The 24,523-nt window shown below is 40.0% G+C and overlaps 1 protein-coding gene across 4 annotated transcripts in view; it reads right to left on the bottom strand.

The window, feature by feature from the left end:
• The window catches only part of LOC146855138 (solute carrier organic anion transporter family member 1A2-like), a 643,199-nt gene that overhangs the window by 260,606 nt on the left and 358,070 nt on the right, over positions 1-24,523 (bottom strand). For all 4 annotated transcript variants that reach the window (XM_085650570.1, XM_085650572.1, XM_085650571.1 and 1 more), the window contains one exon: positions 11,199-11,363. In XM_085650570.1, the coding sequence (XP_085506696.1) occupies positions 11,199-11,363 (165 nt within the window). The remainder of the gene's footprint in view (positions 1-11,198; positions 11,364-24,523) is intronic.

Below are 24,523 nucleotides of genomic sequence, written 5' to 3'. Positions count from 1 at the left end.
TTAGGGGGCCCACAGCAAGAAGGTGTCCTGCCTTGTGAAACTCATTAATGGATACAGTCTGTGGCCTTGTTCCACTCGAATATTTCTTTTTTCTGATGACAAGACTAAGTACAAATGTAGAAATCTTAACCAGGAGAACTTAGAAAAGCATCTGGCCACCGAGAGGTTTTTCTTGCATGTGAAATTGGAACTTTTCACACTCTGAGCTTTCCCCCCCAAAGCCAATTACTTCAGCTGGACTTCATCCAGTGGCTATCTGGCTACGAGAGGACTTCCTTAGATACAGGCTTCAACCTTTCTCTGCTGAGTATTTTGACTTCCATTTCACAGACCAAGATAAAATCTTTGATCGGGACAAACCTGCTTGTTGTATATACCCACACTCCATCGCAGTCATCCTGAAATCATGCGTAGGTGCTGGTCATCCACAAAGAGTGACTACTGATTGGCGCTTTACTTTGTCCTGACACTTTTTGCATTAAACCTTTAAAAAATCATATCTCAATTTCCCATTGTGGATTTCATCACTTTATTTATGGAATTTTACTCAACTTTTATTAGTTGGAGTGGGATTTTCACAGTGTTGTATTTTCAACTTTTTTAACTGTTTTGGTGCTTGTAAATGCTTTGCATATTTTTTCTATGCAAAGCCTGTCTGCTCTGTGCTGTAGCTACCAGGGCTTAAGCTCAGGTTTATACAACTGAAACCTCTGCCTGGAACTGACTGGTTTTTGTGGTTTTATTACTTGTGGTGAACTACCTCCACCCCAACTCATAATTCACTTTCTTACACCCTTGCAAAACACTTGTGCAGCTTCACCTGATTTTAAATTCTTAAGTTAAGGTGCTGTCTATACATTCCATTGTACAGGTGTATCAGGCTGATTAATGTGCATTTTAATGGCATTAACAACACTTATTTCTTTTTAAAGTTAAGCCTAAAACTCATGGAGCCACATATGCAGTCTCAGCCAGGTTATATTTTTCTAAGTGGAGATGAATTGTGAAAGCATTGAAAACTGGAAAAAATGTATCTAGGAAAACTTGAAGAGTAAGTCTAGACTGAGTTGTTTTGTGATATGTTCCTGTTAGTCTTTGTTGGTGATTATGGGTGCATTATTCTTCTTGTGAGAGCAATTGCTTATTCATGCTTTATGTTTGGTCTCTAATATCACTTAATTATACCACTTTTCATTAGTGTGTTAAAATCTTTATCGTTCCCAATATAACTATGATTTAGGGTACTGTTTACTGTGAAATGTAATAAAATTGTATTTTAATATAACATATTGATCGGCTGTTGTTAATATTCCTGTGTTTTGTATTATGACTAATACTTTTACGACAATTAAATAAACCATAAAGATTATGGGCCTGATTCACAAAGGGCCTCCACGTTCAGGGCAGAGGCCCCACAGTCGTGGGAAAGTCTCCGCACTTGGAGCAAAATCTCCGCAATGAGAATCATCATTGCGGAGATTTTGCCACGAGTGCAGATACTCCCCTATGACTGCGAGACCTCCCCTAACTGTGCGGAGGCCCTTTGTGAATCAGCCCCTATATCTTTTCTCTTAAGCTACTCCGGCTCCATTAACTTCTATGTTAATGTCAAGGCCTATTGTAGGTATTTATTTAATAATTTATATTTGCTTATTAGCATGAGTCGTTTTCAATTAAAACAATAACGGTGTAATGTAAAGAACTTTGTTTTCTTGGCATAGGCCAAGCTAGACCTTAATTAGACCACAACTCCATCTTTTTTTTCGGAGCATCCATAATATTCATTGTGAGTTTCAAATTTTCTTTGACCCTCCATGCAGCAGCAAAATGTGCACTATGTTTATGATGGCATGATGTTCTTAAAGAGCTCCAGATGAGGCCATTAGTTATTTTTCCCAGGTCTTCATGCTTGTTCAATCTAGGATAATAATATACAAGCCTTTTCATTGTTTATGAAACCAAATTTGTTCAAACCCCTTCTATGACATTAGGTCAGACGAGGCTCATTATTATTCATTTAGGGGGTTGGTCCTAGGATGGTAGAATTGTACGACTTTAAATAATGCTGTAATGTGTTTTGTTGATGTGTTGTTACATTTTATCACCCCATGCTGACTGTGATTTCCATTGCTCTCCACTGTAAAATATATATATAAGAGGACTTGATTTTGAGGGCAATCCAGATTTGTGGGCTCTTCGGTAGGGATGCACTCCATTTCTCTATTGATTTATTGCACACTTTGGACTTAGTCCATTATGCAGACTTTGCTCATTGCTGCATCTATTTTAAATGGTAGGAGCCTTTATGGCAATTAATTTCTAAACTTATCATTTACCAAGACTATCCATATTTTACTTTTGTATTGCACTTTAATATATTATTACACCTCAATATTTTTCTAAATTCCTGATTTCAAGCCTTTATGAGTCAATGTCTATTTATTGACTGTTTTTATAAATGCTTATCTTTAAAGACACATTGCTTCATCTATTTTTGAGGACAACACCATCCCCGAACCCGAAAACATGCTATGACTATCATGTGCATTACCTAAGCAAAAGTGCAGAAAGGCTCATTTTTTTTAATGCATGAATTGAATTATCTTTTTGATCTATGCTATTAGACGTGGCCCTCTCTGCAGGGTGCTCCCCAAAATTTTGCCTTCACTCTTCCTGTTTCTGAACCCATTTTTGTTGACTTTTAGGACTCTGTGCACTTTACCTCTCCTAACCTGCAAATTAAATGCTACTAGTGGGCCTTGAGCACTTTTTGTGTCACCTACTTAGGTAGCCTTTCTAAACAGCCATTGCAGCCTGTGTGCAGTTTTAAACTGCATGGTATTGCCCTCTAGGTGTACTCCTTACACCACAGGATAGGGAACATAGGGAAGAAAAACCTACATGTGTAAGCACCTTCTCCCCAATTTCTTCTTTGGTTTCCAAAAGCATCAGAAAACATTGGAGGCTACTGGCCGCTGGGGACTTTGCTCTAGAATGATTCATAGTTTCTTATTAGAATTGAACGAATCTCAATGATCACCTTGTCCGGGATATCTTGACATCAGATACATCACCCAAAAGATTGGCGGAATATTGGGGCCTACCCCCAGCCATTGGCCATTTCAAATGCAGGAGTTGTAGTGTATGCCTTTTTTCTATAGCATCCTTAATGTTTGTGCATAACATTGCAGTACCCTTTAAATGTGTTTATAACTGCAATACTTCTAATGTGGTGTATATAATAATATGTCCATACGGTATACTTTACATTTGACAAACCACATAAAAAATGTCTACAATTTTGTCAACATCATAGCCGCATCCACTGTAAGGTCCTCACTGCTCCTTTAGTAGAACACTACTTAACCGAGAAAATGATATTCAATGGCAAGTGTTCAGTGTCTTCAAAAAAACTAAAAAGAGGAAGCAATATGGAAAAATTACTCAATAAAGAAGAATTAAGATGGATTTCGAAGATGGACACCATGAAAATCGGGCTAAAATGAAAGTAGGAATGGACTAATTTAATTTGAACTGGCACAGAGACATTTTTCCTTAACCTAATGGACTGGATATTGTCTGGAATGTCTTTATGTGCATTACTGGGTATTCTCAATAGGTCATATCAGTTTGGAATCAATTATGTACACTGCAGTATTTCATTGTGACACCTTTTTTCCTTTAATTTGTAATTCTTGCATGTGTTATCTTTCATAATAATACCCTTTTCTTTCTCTTTTCCCATTTATCTATATGTTTTTTGATTATCTTTCTTATTTGTAGCCCCTTTTCCACTATGTCAGCCACTAGACATAAAATCTCCTTTTGTATACACTGGGCTGTACTTCCTCTACTTTCATGATCCGGGTGTGCATATTTAGGGCAGTCCTGCCTTCATTTCTATTACCCAGGAAAAACAGCCATTTTATGGAGCGCACCCAACCGACTTCACTCGGCTCTCCTTTCAAGCAGTAATGTCTGCTGTCCAGGATGATATCATGGTACTCCTCTGGAGGCCGTTTATATTTTAGAAGTGGTCCACTCTGCTCCGTTCACCTTACAAGGCATACACCCTTATGATACAGCATTTAGTCCTACATAATCTCTTTAATCAGTGATTTTTTGATTGACATTACATTCTGATACCTCATTTTATATCCCCCTGGATTTACTCTAATCCCATTCACTATGCCCCCCTCTCATTTTTTCCCTTCATTTTGACTGATGTCTTGTGTATTTTGAATATATAATGTAACTGAATTGAGTCCATTGGCGCCTTTAGGAATGTTTTATTAGTGCCCAGTGAGTATGCCCTCACTGCATACATTGGAATTCCATGCTATGGCCTTCACTACTGTAGAGCTACATTTTCTGTGCTCTCTTTCAGTCATCCATTTTTCTCACGCTCATGTATTTTTGTGGGGTATTGATGATGATGCTTCTATCTTTTTAAAGGATCTTAGCATTGTCAACTAGTTCTACGGACCCAGTTTGATTGTACATAAGAATAACATGGGCCTTATTGTTCTTACTTGATACACACTCTTGATCACGTATTGTCACATGTGTGTATCACTAGTATGAGAGCACATTTCTCACCACACACTCACTGCACTGTGTCATTGTTTTTAATGTTTTTTTAAAAAAAATATACAATTAAATAAATTGAGCATTTTATGTATTTGTACATCGATTGTGCTATCTTTGGTCTCAGAACCACTGTTCTTTATGTTTAAGCTTACCCAAAGTCCCAGACAACACTCAGGTGCCCTTGTTACCCAAACCCTACACAGCCCTTTGGGCAGAGTTCAGTGTATTAAAAAATTTAGACATATACTTTTAAGTTTTACGTGTTCTGGTAGTGAAAAACTCCTATATGTATTTTGTTACTACTGTGAGGCCTATCTCTACAATGGGATAACATTGGGTTATCTTAGTACATTTAATATGTGATAAGTTTTGATTGGCAGAACGTAGAAATGTCACGTTTATGCTCATATTAAAAATCCTCTTTCTTGCAAAGGCAGATTTTAGGTCACAATTCCTAAAAGCTTTTTGTCCTAAACATTTGGCACCTGCAGCCTGTATCCTGGGTCATATCCCTGGGTGTTTTTGGCAGTTGGCCCTTATTTATGCCTCCCAGACATTGAGATAAAGGGGGACAAGAAGTTGGCAAGCAGACAAACAGCAAGTCAGAAGTGTTACACAGGTGCTTAGGTTTTGAGCTTACGTGGCAAGAAAATTGGTTGCAGGGTATTTGAGGGTTCGGAAATGGAATGAGGTAAAAAAGGACGTTCTGGAACAGGTGTTGAGCTCGGGCTTATCTGTATTAGACAGTGATAATCATATAGCAGCCAACCAATTTGACAATTGGATTAGAACAGCCGCAGATAGTATTGCCCCTGAAATTAATAATACCACTACAAGAGCAACTGCTACAGCACCCTGGTATAGTCCGGAGGTAAAAATACTAAAAATGAAATGCAGAAGGACAGAACGGATCTGGAGGACAGATTATAGTACGGAGCACAAGCTAGTTTATAATCAATGTCTGGAGGAATATAAGTAAGGTATTATTAAAGCTAAAAGGGCTTACTTTACTACTAAAATAGGAGATGCAACACACTCCTCAAAGGAACTTTTTAAAACTGTGTATACACTTGTCAAACCCCAGCACACAGCCAAGTTCAGACCAGATCAAGCCTTCTGCAATGTGATGGCCAAATTTTTTCAAAGCAAAGTACAAGTGATCTACGATGACCTTTTAAATTCGGCCAATACTATGCCAGGTAATACTCCACTAAATATAAATGTATGGGCAGCAACTGGCAGACTTGCACGCTTTAGGGCACATACCGTGGAGGAGGTCCATGACCTCCTGATATCCACAAAATCTGGCTCACCAAATTATCTCTGTCCCCCAGCAGTCCTCAACTTGGTACCTAAGATCATTAGTACACACCTCACCCTTCTCTTAAACCAAATCCTCGAAACGGGTAAATATCGCAATGCCTGGAAAAAGGCCTGTATAAGGCCAATTCTTAAAAAGCCAGCCTTGGACCCATTAGAACCAAAAAACTACCAGCCAATTTCCCGACTACCTCTACGAGCAAAAATTCTGGAAAGAGCCGTAAATAGGGAATTAATTCACTATCTAGAAGACAACCTTCTGCTAGACCGCACACAACACAGCTTTAGGCCCTGTCATTCGACAGAAACAGCGTTGGTGCTGGCCACAGAGGGGATTTGGAGGATTGTAGATGGGGGTGGCAGAGCGATCCTGGTTTTATTAGATCTCTCGGCGGCGTTCGACACCGTAACTCACAAGGTGTTGGTGCAGCGGTTGAGAGATATAGGGGTGGAGAATACTGCACTAACTCTCCTCTTCTCCTTTTTAGAAACTAGAGAGAAAAACATACATTGGGAGAAAATACAGTCTGGAACTTTCCAACTCCCATGTGGTGTTCCGCAAGGATCTGCTCTGTCACCAACCCGCTTTAACATATATGTGTCCTCACTGGCCAGCTTAGTCAGGAAACATGGGTTTTCCTTGATTATGTACGCCGATGACTCACAGCTCACCATCTCAGTTTCCAAACCTTCAGAGCCAGTGGCCATCGACTTTCATGCATGTCTGAAAGATATCATGTGCTGGATGAGCTAAAATTTTCTGAAAATAAATACGGATAAAACTGAGGTCCTAGAATGCAGTAAAGGACCATCGTTATGGAACACTAACTGGTGGCCCACAGAGGCGGGAGTCTGTCCTACCCTGGTTACCAAAGTAAAAAATTTGGGGGTGACCCTTGATGAACAGCTTAATCTGTCGGCCCATTTCAACCAACTAACTTCCTCCTGCTTTTTCCTCTTAAATACATTGAGGAAAATCTTCCCGTTCATCGCATATGAACTCCAAAAGACAGTTGTAGTTGCACTTTGTTTATCCAAATTAGATTACTGCAACGCACTCTTTATGGGAATTGATAAAGCACAGGAGAGGAAGTTACAATCATTGCAAAATGCGGCGGCCAGGTTACTCATGAACATCCCTAAGGGTCGCCCCACCTCAGAGACCATTAGTGCACTACATTGGCTCCCTGTCCATCAAAGAGCCAACTTTAAGGCTCTCTGTTTAGTGCATAAGGCCATCTATGGAGGCATCTCCGGGGAGGTGCGGAAACTTTTTACCAGGTATTCTCCAGCAAGAACTCTTAGATCCTCTACGGAGGGCCTTGTCTGTATTCCAAAAACACGCAAGGTAAGATGGGGGGGCCGCACACTGTCTTTTTGTGCTGCAAAACTCTGGAATCAGATGCCATCTACCTTGCGTCGCCAACCAAATCGGATGAGGTTTAGGAAAGAATTAAAAACCTGGCTGTTTGCTAAAAACTAAACATCCAGAGTCAGGTTGTTCCAGTTACCTATGTATCGCAGTTAGCGCCAAGACGCCTCTGCAGTCGCTGCACTCTATAAATAACAATTCAAATTCAAATTCAAGGTCAGATTTTCAAAGACTTTGCATTGGGTTTGCATTACTTTGATAATGCAAACCAGACACTAAGAGGCCTATTACGATCTCGGCCGGAGGCTTTCCGACTAAGATCATTGGGCCCGATTCACAGAACAAACTTAAGACAAAATCCTAAACTTAGTACCATTTTGGTATTCACAGAATGCACTTACTACTTCTGGTATTCACAGAATGAACTTACTACTTTTGCGATTCACAGAATAAACTTACTACTTTTGCTATTCACAGAATGGATTTACGACTCCTAACTTTACGTCCGCACTCGGGCCGGAAATTCCGTCCCGGAGGCGGAGCTTCCGGCCCGGAGGCGGAGCTTCCGGCCCGGAGGCGGAGCTTCCGGCCCGGAGGTGGGGATTTCGGCCAGTGGTGAAGCTCCGCCTCCGGACCGGAAGTTTAGGATTTTGTCTTAAGTTTGTTCTGTGAATCGGGCCCATAGTTTTCAATTCTGACGGCATAATTACAAGGGTCGGCTGGATTCCGGTGGGCTCAAGGAGCCTGTCAGCCAGTCAGACACCGGCCCGTAATCCCAATGGTTGGCGTTTCCGCCATTGTGATTACAATGCTCGGGTTCCCATAGTGAGTGAAATTTTATTGTTTAATTAATAAAAATTATTACAATGGATATTCAAAAACAGCCAATATCTTGAAACAGAGACATCACCCATTTTGAACAGATACAATATAAAAGTAATTTAAAGATATTGTACCATACAAGAACCATGAAATCTCATAAAACTTTATAAAAAATAGTATTCGTTTCAAAACTTAGTTATATCAATTCATTTCATTATTAGTGATAATGTCTAGTTATAAAATAATACCTGCCATATCAACAATCATAGCTTTCATATTCAGATATCAAAATGCTGTTACACTGTCCCTTCGAGCGAGCTATATTTGCTGCAAACACATAGCCATATATGATAATAATAAATAGTAACTTAATCTATAAAGTGCATCCTGTATTCAACTGAGTCCTGTTAAAACAACCTGCCTACTCCTATATTACAGACAAAACATCATCCTGGCTCCATTTTTTCTCAGCTATCAGGTTGAATTTAACAAAGTGCAATGTTAGATTAATAATGTGCCCTAAAAGGCATACTATAATTGCTTGGCGGCACGTTCTCCTAATTCCTTGAAACTTGGCTTTAACAATGTGTCCCTCTCTTGCCACAAACTTGGGCAGGTACATACAATATGTAGTAACGTTTCATTGACATAGTCACATAGTCTACAGTGTTGTTTTTGCCAGTTTTTCACTTATCTTGGCGTCCCATCCTTAGTTGGACTGCAACCAAATCTTAACATAAGTAGTACATCCCTCACCACCGGTTTTAAACGAGTGATTAGGTAAGATTGGGACTCGATTTTATTATACAAGTTAATAATCGACCAGGCATGCTTTTTTAAAGTTTGTTTTAAGACAAGTTTATTTCTACCCAGATGTTCAAATTGCAGGGATTTAAAGGTATTTAAGCTCTCTGTTAATTATAATCTCCAAGCGCTGACATACTCTTTCTCTTTTATTTCTTGCCAGCATAAATCTGCATAGAGCTGGGATCCGATAAAAAAAGTGAAAATAAACATTTAAAAATGCGGATTGTCTCACCAAATATATTTTTCAACAGGCCAAACTCTAATCTAACATTGGTGTGCCTTGCATTCCTCGGAATCTTACATACTGATTTACAAACTTTTATTTGTAAATTATCAAGGAGTTTGCTATCTTTGCCACGGAAAATAATTGAACCATAGGTGAGCGAGGGAATCAGTTTTGCCCTCATTACCTTCAGTAAGTGTTTATGACTCAGGCTTACCAGCTTATCTCTCAGTGATCTAAAAGGAGAGTGAGGTTGCTTTGGCCTTTAAGTTAATACAATGTTGTTTAAAATTAATTCCATTGTCCAACATAATTCCTAGGTACTCATTGATTTCCCATATTTTCTTGGCTGATTTATTTGATCCTATCTTCATAATTTTCGTTTATTTGATATTCATTTGAAGACCATTGGTTACAATATATTGATTAAATTATGCTATCAGACTTTTAAGCCCTATTGGCGTGTGGCTTAATAATATGGTGTCATCTGAATTTTGCCAATATTTTACAGATAAATCTGAAAAGTTTGTAGAGCGAGCATTAACATTTTGCAGATGGTGTGGTAAATCGGCCATAAACAGGTTAAACAGACATGGGGCAAGTACACAGCCTTGTTTGAGGCCACAATGTGTCTCCACACAGCATGTGGTACAACCTCCATCACCCAATTTAACCTGCACCCATGTATTTGAATACAGTAATATGATCATATCTAACAGCTGCTTCAGTACACCCCATGCTGATAGCTTTGCCCAAAGTAAATTAATAGGGACTGAATCAAATGCAGCTTTTAGATCGACAAAACAAATATAGAGGCTTCCCATATGCTTTCCCTAGCAGGGTCCCCTCCTCTTTACGGCCTCTGACTGGGGGTCAAGAGGGCACCTATGGTGCCCCCCTGTTGATCGTGACATGTCTGCCAAGCGGTGCAGGGATGAACACAAACTCCCATTTCTCTAAGGGAGCTTGTGATACATCTGGTTTATGGCGGCAGCACACGCGCCCATAGGGAAATGGGAGTATGCGACTGCACATGATGCGATCACATTGTAATTCTGCGGTCAGAACCACTGACTGGATGTCAGTCGGTCCCGTTTCGCACATCATAATCGGGCCCAAAGATTTGTATTGGATCGTAACTAAAAGTAATGCAAAGCTTTGCAATGCACTGTCTTGGTTACATTGCATAAAGGGGGCATTCCATGGATGTTGCATGGGTGTACTCATGCAACACCCATGGGTTCGGAAAAAAATCTCTATCCACAAATAACTGTGGACAGTGATTTGCATCAAAATCTAATGCCTCCCTGAGTCAGGCGTAACAAGGAGAAAATATTTTCATTTCTTAGTGTTTTTCCCTTTTTGCATGCGTCCTGCATTCTGCAGAACACATACTAACATACAAAGAGGAAAACACCTCAAAGCATAGTTTTTGTACAGGGAGGAACTCTGTCCTCTACAAAAAAAACTATGTTTACCACAATGGGTGTCTGTGTTGGTGAATAAAGTGAGAGCAGAAGAGTGTCACATCTTAGTAGATATGGTGCTCTTCTGCTCTTTCTCATTCACTCAACACAGCAGAATCAACTTTACTTGATGGACTGCATTGCTTGATCTCTTAGTAAATGTATTGTCTACACCAAACTTCACAATTAAACATGGGCTAGGTTAGAAAGATAATGGTCAGTTGATTTAAGTTCAGTGTCAGTCTGGTAATAACTGGTCTGACTTACTTTTTTAGAGGCAGGTTTTAGGAGCTCTGTTTGCAAATGGTGTTGCCCATTACACTCTAGTAAAGCAAAATGCCAAAATGACAAATGTATATCAGCCAAAGCTTGTCCTATTCAAACTTTTAGTGATGTAAAGGAGGTCACATAATAGCAGTGTGTTGTTTAGTGTTACTTTAGAGTGAATTGGTAATGCTGATACTGGAAAGTTGCATTTCCGCTCCACTGTACACTCACAGAATCAACTCCTGCATCTTCTTTACCATTGCGTACTTATACACACACCACACAATGACAGAGATAATTAAAACAACTATTAGTTTTTGCTTAGACTTACCTATTAAAAATATGGCTTCAGATGTAGATTTCCCATAGAGCTGCTCCACGTACTTTGGCATAAAGGACATCATGCCAGCATAAGCGAGAAACTGCATTACAGTCACACAGAGGAATAATATGTAAACTGAGTTACGGAAAAGGCTTCTTAGGAATGGTATAAAATCTGTAATGGTAGAGAGAAATATTATTATAACTCACCAGGGTAATGAACACACAAGTGCTGCATGAGGCAATTCACTGTTTTCAGTCAAAGAAATATCTTGCCGGATCAAACAACATTTTGGCTGACTATATTTATCATTCTCAATGGTAAAGCAGTGCTTGGTTGAAACACCTTTCTACAATAATATTGTGAGAGCAGATTTTTGAAGATGGTAATGTGTGATAAAAACATTTGCATTGTGGCACTTGTCTGTGCTATTGTAAATGTGTATTATGGTACTATTGCTACTCGTGTGTTATGTTGTATTTTTTGTGCTGTGCCATTGTGTTGTTTACATGCTGTATCGCTGTGTTACACGTTTATTATGTTTTGGGTCTTTATATTGTATTGCTGTTGTTGTGGTGGGGTGTAGCTGTTTTGTGTTATTGTGTTGCAGTTGTTGTGGTGATGTTGCATTATGTTGTTTTTTGCTGTTCTGTTATGATACTGCATTACTGCATTGTTTGGCTAGTGAGTTGTGCTTTGTTTCGAATGTTTTGTTGTACTGTACTAACGTGCCTTGTAATGTTTTGATGGGTTGGTACTAATCCTTATTCAGTTAGTTTTAACCATAAAAGATGTTATTAACTCAAACATTACATGCATAAAATATCAATAAAATTGCTATATTAAGACATAAATGCAATAGTTCATGAAGTATGTAAACTACATCAAAATAATTTGTCTTCTGAAGCTAATAGTGCAATTAACAAATATATCCTTTAAAAACAAATTGATACATCATGCAGTTGCTGTAAAAATAGCAAAGGTTAAATTTTCTAAAACCACATTTCTTTATTATTGTTCTTATATAAGATATTTGTTCCACTTTATAAGATTTTCAAACCAATACATCAAGTATAGTGGTATGCATAGAAATTCCATGACAGGTCAATGACGAGATCACATAACTGTTCACCTATTATGGGAAATGCTACTTTAAAATTAATTCTGTTAAGCCAAAAAAATGTAAAAAATTACCTATGAGCAAAATATGTAAATTTAGACAGATAAAACTGCATGCCTTCTGTGATTAAACATATGAAATAAGCAAAATTCGAAGACTTTTAAAAGTGCCCTTGCATCACGCTTTTTCACAAAAAGAGCCTCCAATACATTATTGGAAGCCTGACACAAAGTATCAGGGTCACTAAAACAGGCTGGTTGTTCAAATAAAATATACCATTTCATTGTAAGCCAACCATGGGATACGGCGCACATAATCTAGAGCAAAAGAGTCCAGTGAAATCAGATGATTGAATGCCTTCTCTGGTTTGGTGCTTCAGTCCACACGGCATGCCATAACAAAAAAGGGAATAACCTGATAAGATCTTCAAGATATTTTAGGCCTAGTTCTAAATGACTTATCATGTTTGAACAACTTGTTAGAACCACCAAGAGTCTCTCAAGCACAGTATTTTCAGCTTTTTAGAGGATTCCACAGTCAACATAGCCCCAAATGCCAGCTCTATAACTCACCACAAATACGCATTTTAAATGATAGAGTATACACATTTCCAAGACTTTTGGCAAATCTAAATATTGATTCTACTGAGCTAACAAACTGTTGCTTCCTTATATCTCTCAGATGTAACCAATTCCCTTCTGGATCAACTGTACCCCAAGATAAGTAAAAGTATGCTCAATCTTAGTGCCAAGTACAATATGAGCTCATGTTTTAGCACCCTTAGTCCACATGTCATGGTGAAGGATTTGGCCAAATGTGTTTTTAAATCACCTTCTTCCATATAGTTTGCAAAGACATCCAATAATCTCAATGGGCTGTTTGCGGTTTTGAACATCAGAACCACATTGTCTGCATAAAGCAGAATAGAAATGGCATGAGCACCAGCTTTGACCACATCCAAACCTTCTTAGATATGGTGAGCTTCCAGGCCGTTGATATATAAATTAAATAGAAAGGGATATAACACACACTCCTGTTTCATGCCTCTTTGTATCATAAATGGAATGGAACCTTCCCCATTCAACTCAAACTTCAAACTAGTATAAGCATTTGAATATACTCGCCATGATTTATGTTTATTATTCTCATTTGAGAAGTTTTTGTTGATTTGTGCAATTACTAGAGAAAGTGTAAAGGAGGGTGAGCTGAGTGAAATTATATGTCATAGTGTTTCGCGCTGGGATTGGTTGGTTGGTGTTCTTTTGCGCTGGGATTAGTTGGTGACGTCAGTGTGCCACCTGTCATAGAGCACAGATATTGCATTGGGATTTGTTAACAGGACATCAACAAAATAGCAACTATGACCAATTTGAAGTAAAGAGGATCTGATGTTTATGAAACGGAATCAAAATATTGAATTGAAATTGTCTTTTTTTTGCAATTTGACAGAATTGTGGGGTGTTTTAAAGTTTGTGGCTTTGTCAATGATGCAAGATGATTGAGAAGGAAAGTGCATCAATATTTCCAAAACCCAGTAGCTTTGAGACTAGAATTACTGAGAAATTGAAAGGAAAATTGAACAAAATGAAATTGTCCCCTACACCTACACAATATGAAACCTTGAGCATGTGGGAAAAGGTTGTCTGAGAGAAAGAAATGGAGAAATATCAGAAAACAAACAAGAGAGCAATGTGTATTAAGATGTTTGATGGGATGAAGGACAGCAGAGATGGAGAAAAGCTATAATTGAAGTTACTAGATTGTATTGAGCTATTTCTACAGAAATTCCTGAGAAAGGGAAAACGAAAATTACCCAGGAAAAAAAGAAAGAGAAAAAAGAAAATGAGAATTAGACATATAGTAATTCATGTGGAGCTATTTTAGAAGAATTGTTGGCTGCATGATCCCCCCTCCATATGCAACACCAAGTGATACAAGCAGTACAATAACCACTGCCCCTGTAGAAACCGGAGTAAAATCAATTCAGAGACCCCATCAGGTATTATAGATTGACCCACCACAAGTTGCCCCGGCACAGACTGTTCCTCCACCTATGGTTAATTCACCTGTTATGCATGGTCAGGTGTACGTGCTGCAACAAGTAAGTGTACAGACAGTACTTACACCAGTTGTAAATGCACCTATTAATGTTAATCTTTCTTCAGAGGCTCAAGGAGCATTAGGAGGTTTCCTAACTACAGGATTTATTCCAACTTCTCAGAATTCACATATTGTTGTGTGGTGACCACCCAGACAGTCCAGGCATTAAGAGATGGGAGAAAACTTGTCTCACAACATCAGTAGCTCCCTGGGGAACAAATTTGTTTCAATAGGACACTTTTCTACCATGGTTTGAAGAAGCTGCAGGAATTTCGAAAATAGAAAGCACAGTGCATCAGGCAAGCCCCAAACCTGGATAGAAACCATTAGATATTTCCAAATGAAGAGTTGAATTGGAAGACATTTTTAGGGGATGCCTAGAAGTAGATCTTTTGAGTTAATATCAAGAGAAATAATAAATTTACTTGTGTAAAGAAATTATAAGACGAGTAGCAAATGTATGGGATGAATTAACTGAATTGGCTCGGAAATATGAGATGGATCTTCATAGAAAAGTTACAGGGTTCACCTAGATGATAAAGCAATTGAAACAATGCGTTTGTCAGGAATGAGGTTGCACATTATAGAATTAATAAAATGCATTGGTAAATGCAGAGAAACTGAAAAATTAGAAAATATATGGGCAATAAATCATGAAAAAAAGAAGGGACTTGAGTTAGTAGGGGGGGAATAGAATGAACAGAATGAGGAAGGAGCTTCATTTTATCCCTTGAGAGAAATAGTGGGGGGAGTGTACGTCCATGTATCCTGCAGTAGAGGAGATCTTGCAGCTTTTACAAGCAATTTCCCAAAATTGAAAGACAATCCTGTACAGTGATACACTCAAGTTGAAAGATTTCGGAAAATGTCAAAAGTGCTGTGGATTGATTTGAATACATTCTTTGATATTGTGGTACTGAGTGAGTGCAAGACTGCTATACAATGTCCACATGAAGAACCAGCAAGAGCGGCGCACACTAAGGCACTATCCTCTGTAGTAATGGAAGAATATTAAGCAGTGATTACCTTTCTGAAAGGTAGAATGCCTCCAAAAGATCTAGATTGGCTAAAAATTAATTGAACGACACAATAAGCAACAGAATCTGTTCATGAGTACCATGAGCAGTTGTTACAGGTGTTTCAGCGGCATGGTAATGAGAATACCTTGCTGAGAAAGACATGGGCATTTTTGGATCTCAGTTTGTTCTAGGATTGAGACCCAAGATCTGTCTGCATATAACCCAAAGTGTAATTTGCTGGCAGAGTAAATCACTTGATGAGACCAAGAGTTATGCAAAATATTGTAGAGATGAAATAGAAATTCATATTGGCCCAGATGAAATTCACACAGAAAGGTTTTACAGAATCCTTATTTTGCAGGAAATCAGGGAGGTATGGAAGGTGTTTTTGCTCCACATGTAGGTTTTCAGGGACATCCAGGAAGGTTTGGTTTTTCACAAGGTAGAGGCAGAGCTGTATCAATTGATACAGGTTCAGGAATGGATGTTGCAATGCTGAAGAAAATGACGCCGTGTTATGTTTGTAACAGGGACGGACATTGGAAGTGAGAGTGTAGATTTAATCCTAATAATACAAATGAAAATGTGAAAATGCAGAAGGGAGTACAAATGCTAAATAAAACAGTACAGCAAATATAGAAGCCAATCCAAAAACAAGTTCCAATGATGCCCATAAGCTCAAAGCCTCCCAAAGAATATGAGAAACCAAAGATTTTATTTGAATGAGATGCCAAGAGCTAATCAAAAGACATTTCAAGAATTTCCCAACACAAATCAGAATGCCTCACAGCAGTTTCCTGTTTTTGCTTGGTGCAGTCTTAGAGGTAGACCAGAGTGGTGAGGTGAATAGCCAACCCAAATATTTTCTTATAGATACTGGTGCTACCAGGCCCACTGTTAGAACTCTGGAAGTCTCAGACCTAGCCCTCTCGGGAAAAGAGTTCCAAATTGTAGTAGTTTAAAATAAACAGATTTCCAATCCAGTTTCAGAGAAGTTCCTAGTAAAAAAAGGCTAATTTGAAGAAAATCAGCAATATGTCATTTGTGACACAAGCCCAGTTAATTTATTAAGGAGAGATTTACTATTCATGCTCAATTGTACAATTTAGTGTACACTGGACAGTGTTGAATTCCAGACTCATGGCGAGGATATGGAATTTAAAATGGCTCAAAAAAAGACAGCTGTAGGATTGTTCCCATCAATGAACTTTGAAGTATTACTTGCTGATTTGAGGGAAACTGTGAAGCCAGAAGTATGGGATTGCTCAGAGAAAGATATCGGACTGATTAAAGGCGTAGAACCAGTCCAGAATACCTTAAAGGCAAATGCAGTGTTTCCAAGAACACTACTATAGAATTTCATCCCAGAAACAATTGTAGAAATAACACCTGTATTAGAAGACATTATAAGTCCATGTAATTCTCTGGTCACAGAAACCCAGTGAAAAATAAATATAGGATTGCCCAAGATCTTAGGAAAATTAACAGCGCAGTTGTTCCATGTTGTCCCGTGGTACTGAAACCACCCACAAAAATTGTTCCAAATTCCTTGTATTGCAGAGTGGTTTACTGTCATTGATCTCTGCCAGGCTTTCTTGTTACTGCCATTGCATGAAGGTAGCCAATTTCTTCATTCGAATATTTTTCAGCAGAGAGTGTCAGCATGGTGCTGACTCCCACAAGGGTATAAATAGAGTCCATCAATCTTTAATCAGATTTTGAAAAATAATTTAGAATAACTACAAATGCCCAATAGAGCAGTCCTTGTGCAGTATATAAACGATCTGCTTAGAGCATTAGAAACATAAGAAGTCTGCAAACAAGATTCTATTGCTTTGTTGAATCACTTGGCCAAAAATTAACATAACGTGTTACCAGGTAAACTGCAGCAGTGTCAGAGAGAAGTTCAATATGTGGGACACATAATTTCGAAGGGAGCTAGGAAGTTGTCACCAGAGAGAGTGGAAGAAATGCTTCAGATGATTCCACCTCAAACATAGAAAGAAGTCAGGATGCTTCTGGAAATGGTTGGCTACTGTACTCAGTGGACACTGAACCTTTCCCTAGTGACAAGCCCTTTCCTGAGGCTGACACAATAGGATGTGTCTGAGCCACTTCCTTAGGACAACAAGTGTTTAAAAGACCTCATAGAGCTGAACGAAAAACGTTTTTGTGCCCCATCATTTGAAATGCCAGATTACACTAAATTCTTTACCTTATTTTGCAGAGAGAGGGAGGGCTGCAATCTCTCAGTGCTGAGTCAAACACATGGTGATGCTTGGCAGCCTGATGCATACTTCTAGACTACCCTTGATACTGTTGCCACAGGTCTGCCAGCTGCCTTAAAGCAGTTGCCGCGGTGAGCGCTAGTCTGGAAAAGAGTGAGAGCATGGTGATGAGATATCCTTTAACTGTAATGGTCCAAAACTCTGTGGAGCTTCTACTTACATGAATAAAAACCCAATACGTGACCCATAATAGGCTCACAAAGTATGAGCTAAGAATTTTGTCATCTGACAATGTGATTTTGAAACACTGTCAAGTTGTTGATCCATCAACTTTAATGCCAATAAATGGCTAGATGTCCCCTGACATCTAGGATGAACCCCTGATTGAGCCTAACCAGGTAATTTTTATTTTTGGCTCATTTTTTAAGAAATAATGGAGGTACCCCAGGAGCAGCTTACACTGTGTGTACAATAAATGATGTTGGTGACGCTTCATGTCTCCAAGGTGTTACCTCAGCACAAGTTGCAAAATAGATTGCCCTTACCAGAGAATGCTGGTTTTTTTCCTCCACATAAGACCTCTGTAGCTATAGCAACCTCTTGGCCTGATCCACCACTGCTGCTTATAACTTTGTGGTTCCAATCTCAGCAGATGTTCCTACGAGGATCACCCGCCGCACACATTTCGAGCTGACCAAGAGGTATAATCATTGGCGCTTATCCATTAAACTAGATTGGTTTAATCGGGATCTAAATCATCTAACAAGTTCCAAAATAACCCAGGGTCTGATCTTTCTCTGTATGCATTGACCTACTGGTCTAAATCTCTATAGTATTTTACTGAATTCCACCAAGCACTCCACATTGGGGGCAGCACCTGACGCCATAGTTTACAGATCTCTCTCCTAGCTAACAAAATCAGATAAAATACCAGTTTGTTCTGTAACCCCATAAGGCCTATGGTGCCTAACACCACTTCAGGCATCAAAAGAGTACCAAAAAAAAATTACAGTATGGCTTACCTTAACCTCGGTACCCAGAGCCTTGGAGAGTGTCTTACCCACATTTCCCCAGAATTCTTGTGTCTTAGGACATGCAGCAAACACATGGATATCATCCGCCTTCTGGGCACCACATCTCAGACACCTGGCTTCTCCACTGTCTTCCATTCTGGATATTTTAAGTAGGGGTGGGTGGAATTTGCGTAGTCGCGCTACGCAAAACTCCGTGAAACGGTAAAAAATCTCCGCGAGCGCGCAGAGTTCCGCGAACAAGCGGAATTGCTTGTTCCGCCTGTTCGCAATGCTTTTTTCCAGTTTGCGAACGCTGTTTGCATGCTAGGGAGGAAATATCTCGTGAACACACATTTTGAAGGCACGAACAAGCAAAAAATTCCACAAAGCCGCAGATCGTGGAATTTTTGGCAATCCCGCGTTCTCCCCGGAACGCTAAACTACCCAAATTCCGCAAGCGGAACGGAATTTACCGCCCAGGTCTAATTTTAAGTGGGGACCAATATATCCTATGGAGTGTAAAAAAGTGGTTTCTCCTGAGTGAGGCTGATTTAACCAATGGGTAAAGTGTGTCTTACAGACACTTGTCATAGATCTCTCCCAGACCACTTATGGATGTTCCAGTTTCATTTCAGCAGCAACAAGGAGATGATTATACCATTGTGCTACTTCTTTTTTGGGGGGTCAGATCTTGTAACTCATTTTCCATAGAGTTGTCTTCCAAGAGTGGCTAATGTAGACTCTTACACCATGATGAGATTTGATAGAACTTAAACCTGGAAAGAGCACCACTGGTAAGATTCCACCAAAAGTCCCAGGAGTGACAGTTGTTATCCACCACTATGTCCTTCCAGTGTTTGACTCCCACCTCTTTTAATGGCTGAACTAGGGCGTCCAAAAGACATTCCGGTGTACCAGGGGAGTCACACACTGGGGCCCAATCACTATAGTAGGAGAGACCCAAACAGACCCGAAAGTCCGACTAGAGCTTGGCCACCATATACAACGTTTTTAGCCAGACTTTTTAAAAAAATTCAGAGTGCCAAATTTATACATAAATCCTACCTCCTCTACGTCGGAAAGCATGGCTTGAAACATACTGCCAATCAGTAAACTATCTAGGCTAAGGAGTATCATCCTACAGGTTTTTAACTGGTAGGTCCAACAGTACAACAAAAAATCTGGTAAGCCCATCCCCCATGTGTAAATTTGCATCTTAATTTCTTCCAAGGCAGCCTGATCCCTTTACCTGCCCAGATTAAAGAAGAAATCTTACCAAACTCCAGGGGAATATTATTAAACAGGTATGCATACTTCGGGAGCACACACATTTTAACCAGATTCACCCGCCCATACTGGGTTAATGGGATATTCTGCCATCTTTTTAATAGAACATCCATTTCTTAGAAACTATTTCCAGGTTAGTTTTTGGGATCTCTCTGAGATCTTGCGTTATTGTCACTCCGAGGTATCTTAGCTCCTTAGAAAACTTCACCCCTTGATCTATAATGTTCCCTGCCATGATCTCGGCTTTATCACTATTGACTTCATAGCCAGAAAGTTTTCCAAAAACCTGGACATCAGTAAGAAGCTCCGGGAGTGTAATATTAACATTTGAAGATAGTAAGATTAAATCATCAGCATATAATGTTAATTTCCTCATATGCCCATTTATTACAAAGGGAGTGATCCTTACATTCTGCCTTAGACTCTGGATCAGGGGTTTGATATATAAGTCGAAAATAATGGGAGAAAGTGGGCAACCCTGCCTAGTTCCACGTTCTATTGTGACCATTCTTATATTGAATTGTTATCAATTGTAACAATGTCATTGTTTTTTACATGCAAATGCTTTTATGGTTTGTAATTGCCTTACCGAATAAAGCTTTTAACTTTAACTAACTTGTGACCACAGGAGAGAAGCTGCCATTTACCAAAATTCGAGCCCGGGGAGCTTTATACATTTTCCTAAGCATCTTCCTAAAACCGTCACCAAAACCAAAAGCCTTCAATGTCCTACTTAAATAGTGCCAATTCACTCGATCGAAGGCTTTAGCTGCATCTACGGTGTGATTGAAAGAGGGAGGTCCCACGCAGTTGCCATATCGAACGCACCAATTAAGGTGTACACCAAATTTGACATCTGCCTGCCCGGAAGGAAGCCCTTTTGGTCTTCATGAATTATCAGCCTTACGATCTTATAGAGCCGGGCATTCAGAATACCTGTAAAGATCTTGTAATCAGAGTTTAGTAATGAAATTGGCCGGTAAGACTGGCACTGGGTCGAATGCTTCCCGAGCTTCAGAATCAGCGTGATAACAGCCTCACTCCATGAGTCGGGCAGAGGAGAAGCACCTCCTAGGATTTTGTAAAGCAATTGCAACCAAACCGCAATGATTTCTTCCATCATTAGAAAATAGACCTCAGTTGGAATCATGTCAGGCCCTGCAGCTTTCTCTTTCTTGGCTTTATTCAAGGCGGACAGATTCTCACTCCCTGTTATATCTTGGTTAAGAATTTTTTGGCTATCCAAATTTAATTTTGGAAGCTGTTTCTCGTTGAGCCACCTATCAATGTCCGCTTCCTCAGCTTAGAGAGTTTCCGGATAAAGCCCTTGAAATATTCCGCAAAAGCCTGCTCAATATCCCCTTTATCCTCTGTAATTTGGGTGCCCACTTTAATCTTACTGATATAATAGCAAGATTTATCAACTCTACGTTTCATGGCAAGAAGTTTGCCACAATTCTCATCCTGATCAAAATCCCTCATTTTGCTTACCTCCCATTTTTGAAGTAGTATCTCTTCAGACTTAAGTCTAAACTTCAGCTGGAGATCTTCCACTCTCATTAGTTGGTTTTCATCTCCTACACCAGAGAGCTGCCCAGCCTTTGAAACTGCCTCAGCCCCTGCTAGCCGCATCTCAAAATCAGCCATCTCTTTTTTTTCTGATCCATCCCAACCCACAGTTGCCCCTTTTAATATCCCTCTCAACCAGGCCCTTAAAGCATCCCACACTATATGTAGGGAGGCTGACCCCAGGTTATGCTGGAGAAAGATAGCTGTTTCCCTCTTTATTAGGCCTGGGATAGAAAGTTGTAGGAGAAGTTCCCTATTCAGAGTCCATCTCCTTTGAGAAAGCTCTGGGGGAAGTTCCAAATTCAAGGCTATAGCTCCATGATCGGAGAGGTGAATGGGAAGATATTCAATTAGGTTTACTTTAGCAAGTTCTGGATGTTCCATAAATATATAATTGATTCAAGAATAATGGGAGTTCTTCATACTTTAAAAGGAGCACTCCCTGATGTCCCCCATTTTTTTCCGCCAAACATCACAGAGATTAAAAAATGCTAATATTGTCATGAGATGGGCTTTAACATGTGGGGCTGCTATCTGAGTACGAGGAGAAGATCTATCCAGCTTATTATCTAGAAGCACATTGAAGTCTACACCTAATATAAATGGAGCCTCAAAATCTGCCAAGGCAAGACAAAGATTACTCAGAGGAGTAGTATCATCCTCGTTAGGGCCATAATAACTAACCAAGGTATATTTAGCGTCTTGAAATTTAACTTCAGCTATTGCACAACACCCTCTTAATAAGCTCAACTTCAGAATTCACTTTGAGAATTATGGTGACCCCCTTAGAGCAGTATTGTTGATCGGATGCTACAATCTTGGCCACCCATCTTTGTTTATTAAACCATGCCTTACATTCTGATTGTAGCAGGTGAGTTTCCTGAATCATAAGGATCCTAGCTGAACTATCTTTAAGATACTTCAGGATCACACGCTGTCTTCTTCTGACTCTTAGACCATTGACATTCCAGCACAAAACTTCAAGAAATCTACTTCCTCCACGGGTTTATCTATCCCCCATCAATGATGGGTGGCCAAGATTGGAGCATCAATGTCCTGGTTCCACCCCCGACTCTGTCTACAGGAAGTTATTACGTCACATGACGTCCCTATTACGGATTTTTGTTGTTGTTGATTTTTTCCCAATGCTCCCCACCAACACACGTGCAGCACCCCTCAAACCCCCCGAACCCCACACCCCACCCATGGGAACCCTCCCTGATCTCTCATTGACAATTGACAATTGACAATTCGAGCCGATGGCCACTAACCTCTTAAACAAAACAAAAAAAAAACGCAGTAACTTCTCCACAAGACTGCACTCCCTCAAACTATAAATGAAGTTTTATTTTGTGCCAAGAAACTGTCCACTTCCTCTGGAACCTAAAATATACATCTTGTTAGCCCATACTACTTTAAGAAAGGCAGGAAACCTTAACTGTACTTGAGCTCCAAGCTCTCTCAATGCACCCATCCGCTTACCCAGCTCCCACCTTTCATCCTCTGTAACCCGCAAAATATCTGACCTTATTCTAAACTAAGCATCTCGGACCTGTATCGCCTTTAAGTTTAAGAGTAGCTCCAAGTAGCTGTTACTTAAGAAGGTGGGATGGAATATATAATAAGATTTTCCTGGGCTTTTTCCGGACGGGGTTCAGCTTAAAAGGGTCCCTGTGAACTCTCTGGATCTCAGTTTCCCAGACCGATGCCGCAGCACCCTGCGGGAAGGCTTTAGTCAAGATGACTGTGACATAGGTTTTGATGGTATCTTCTTCCAGCCCTTCTCCCAAGTCCTGGCATTGTTTTCAAGTCCCTCCAGTCTTTCCAACAGATCCCTTTCTCTTTCCTTCAACCTGACCACCTCCTGAGTGTTATCCTTCATCTCCAACCCCAACTCCCCCACTTTACTTTCCAGGACCTCCATCCGATGCGCCAATACAGACAAATTTTCCTCTAAGCTGGTACAAGTGTCCTGAATCTTCTTTTGATTTACTTCTGAAGTAGAGAAACGTTCTTTAATCTTCAGGAATAGCTGACTCAACATCCCTTGTAGTGTATCCGGGCTCTGGACTGCTACCCCCGGGGACACAACTTCTGACTGATCTCCTTCAGTTTGATCGCTCCCCCCCAGAATAGTAGCTGACTCTCTTAAAGGGGAAAATCTGTTAGTCAAAGAGATGGCATGGTTTGATAGTAAGGGGGCCCCTGATACTGGAATGCCCTGTTTAGCTTTTTCCATACTTCCCTGTACGTTAAGCTTGAAGTAGGATCTAAGTGAGGGGGTCATTTTTGGGGGTGCCTGATTCGTCTTTCTTTCCTCTCCTTTACCGGGGTGGCTTTCTCAGCCTTAACTGCCTTAACTGCGGACTTCCTGTGCTTATATTTATTTACTAAGGCCTCTGAAGCTTGGAGGGGCTGTACCGCTAGTTGAGCCGGAGGATCTCCCCCAAGAACATACTACATCTTAACTAATATCTTTTGGCCAGTAATATCTCGCTGTCCATAGTGTGGTTGGCAAAAGGAATAGGTAAGGGCTTTGGTAGCGTTGGAGGACCTCCCTTAAAGAAGTGATTTTTTTAACCACCTCGGTGAACAGTTAACTCCATAAATATAGGGGCCATTTCATCCTTTTTTGACTGGATTTGATCTATAGAGGGGCTAACTGCTAAGAAGCTCCCTTCCAGAGCACCCAAGAACAGAATACCCGGCTATGTGCCCAGTTCAGGATAAGGCTGACAGATTTTCTGTGTTTTGCTACTGAAATGCATGTCCCGTGGGTATTAGATCCACCGCAATCAGCCCATTGGCAGGAGGGCAAATCAAAGAAATGGCACTGGGCACGACGGTACTCAGCAAGTGCCCCGGCAGCTCTTAGTAGCGGAAACACAGAGCTACCGCACATCCCAGGTCCATTCCTCTATCCCCTAATTCAACAAAGATTAAAAAACGACTCACTGGGATCACTGCCCCTCTCACCACAATGGCATGGTCGTCAAAA

The sequence above is a fragment of the Triturus cristatus genome, chromosome 4_1 (genome assembly GCF_964204655.1).
Source record: "Triturus cristatus chromosome 4_1, aTriCri1.1, whole genome shotgun sequence".
Taxonomy (NCBI): domain Eukaryota; kingdom Metazoa; phylum Chordata; class Amphibia; order Caudata; family Salamandridae; genus Triturus; species Triturus cristatus.
The sequence above is the reverse complement of the archived record's forward strand: the minus strand, read 5'-3'. Positions and strand labels throughout refer to the sequence as shown.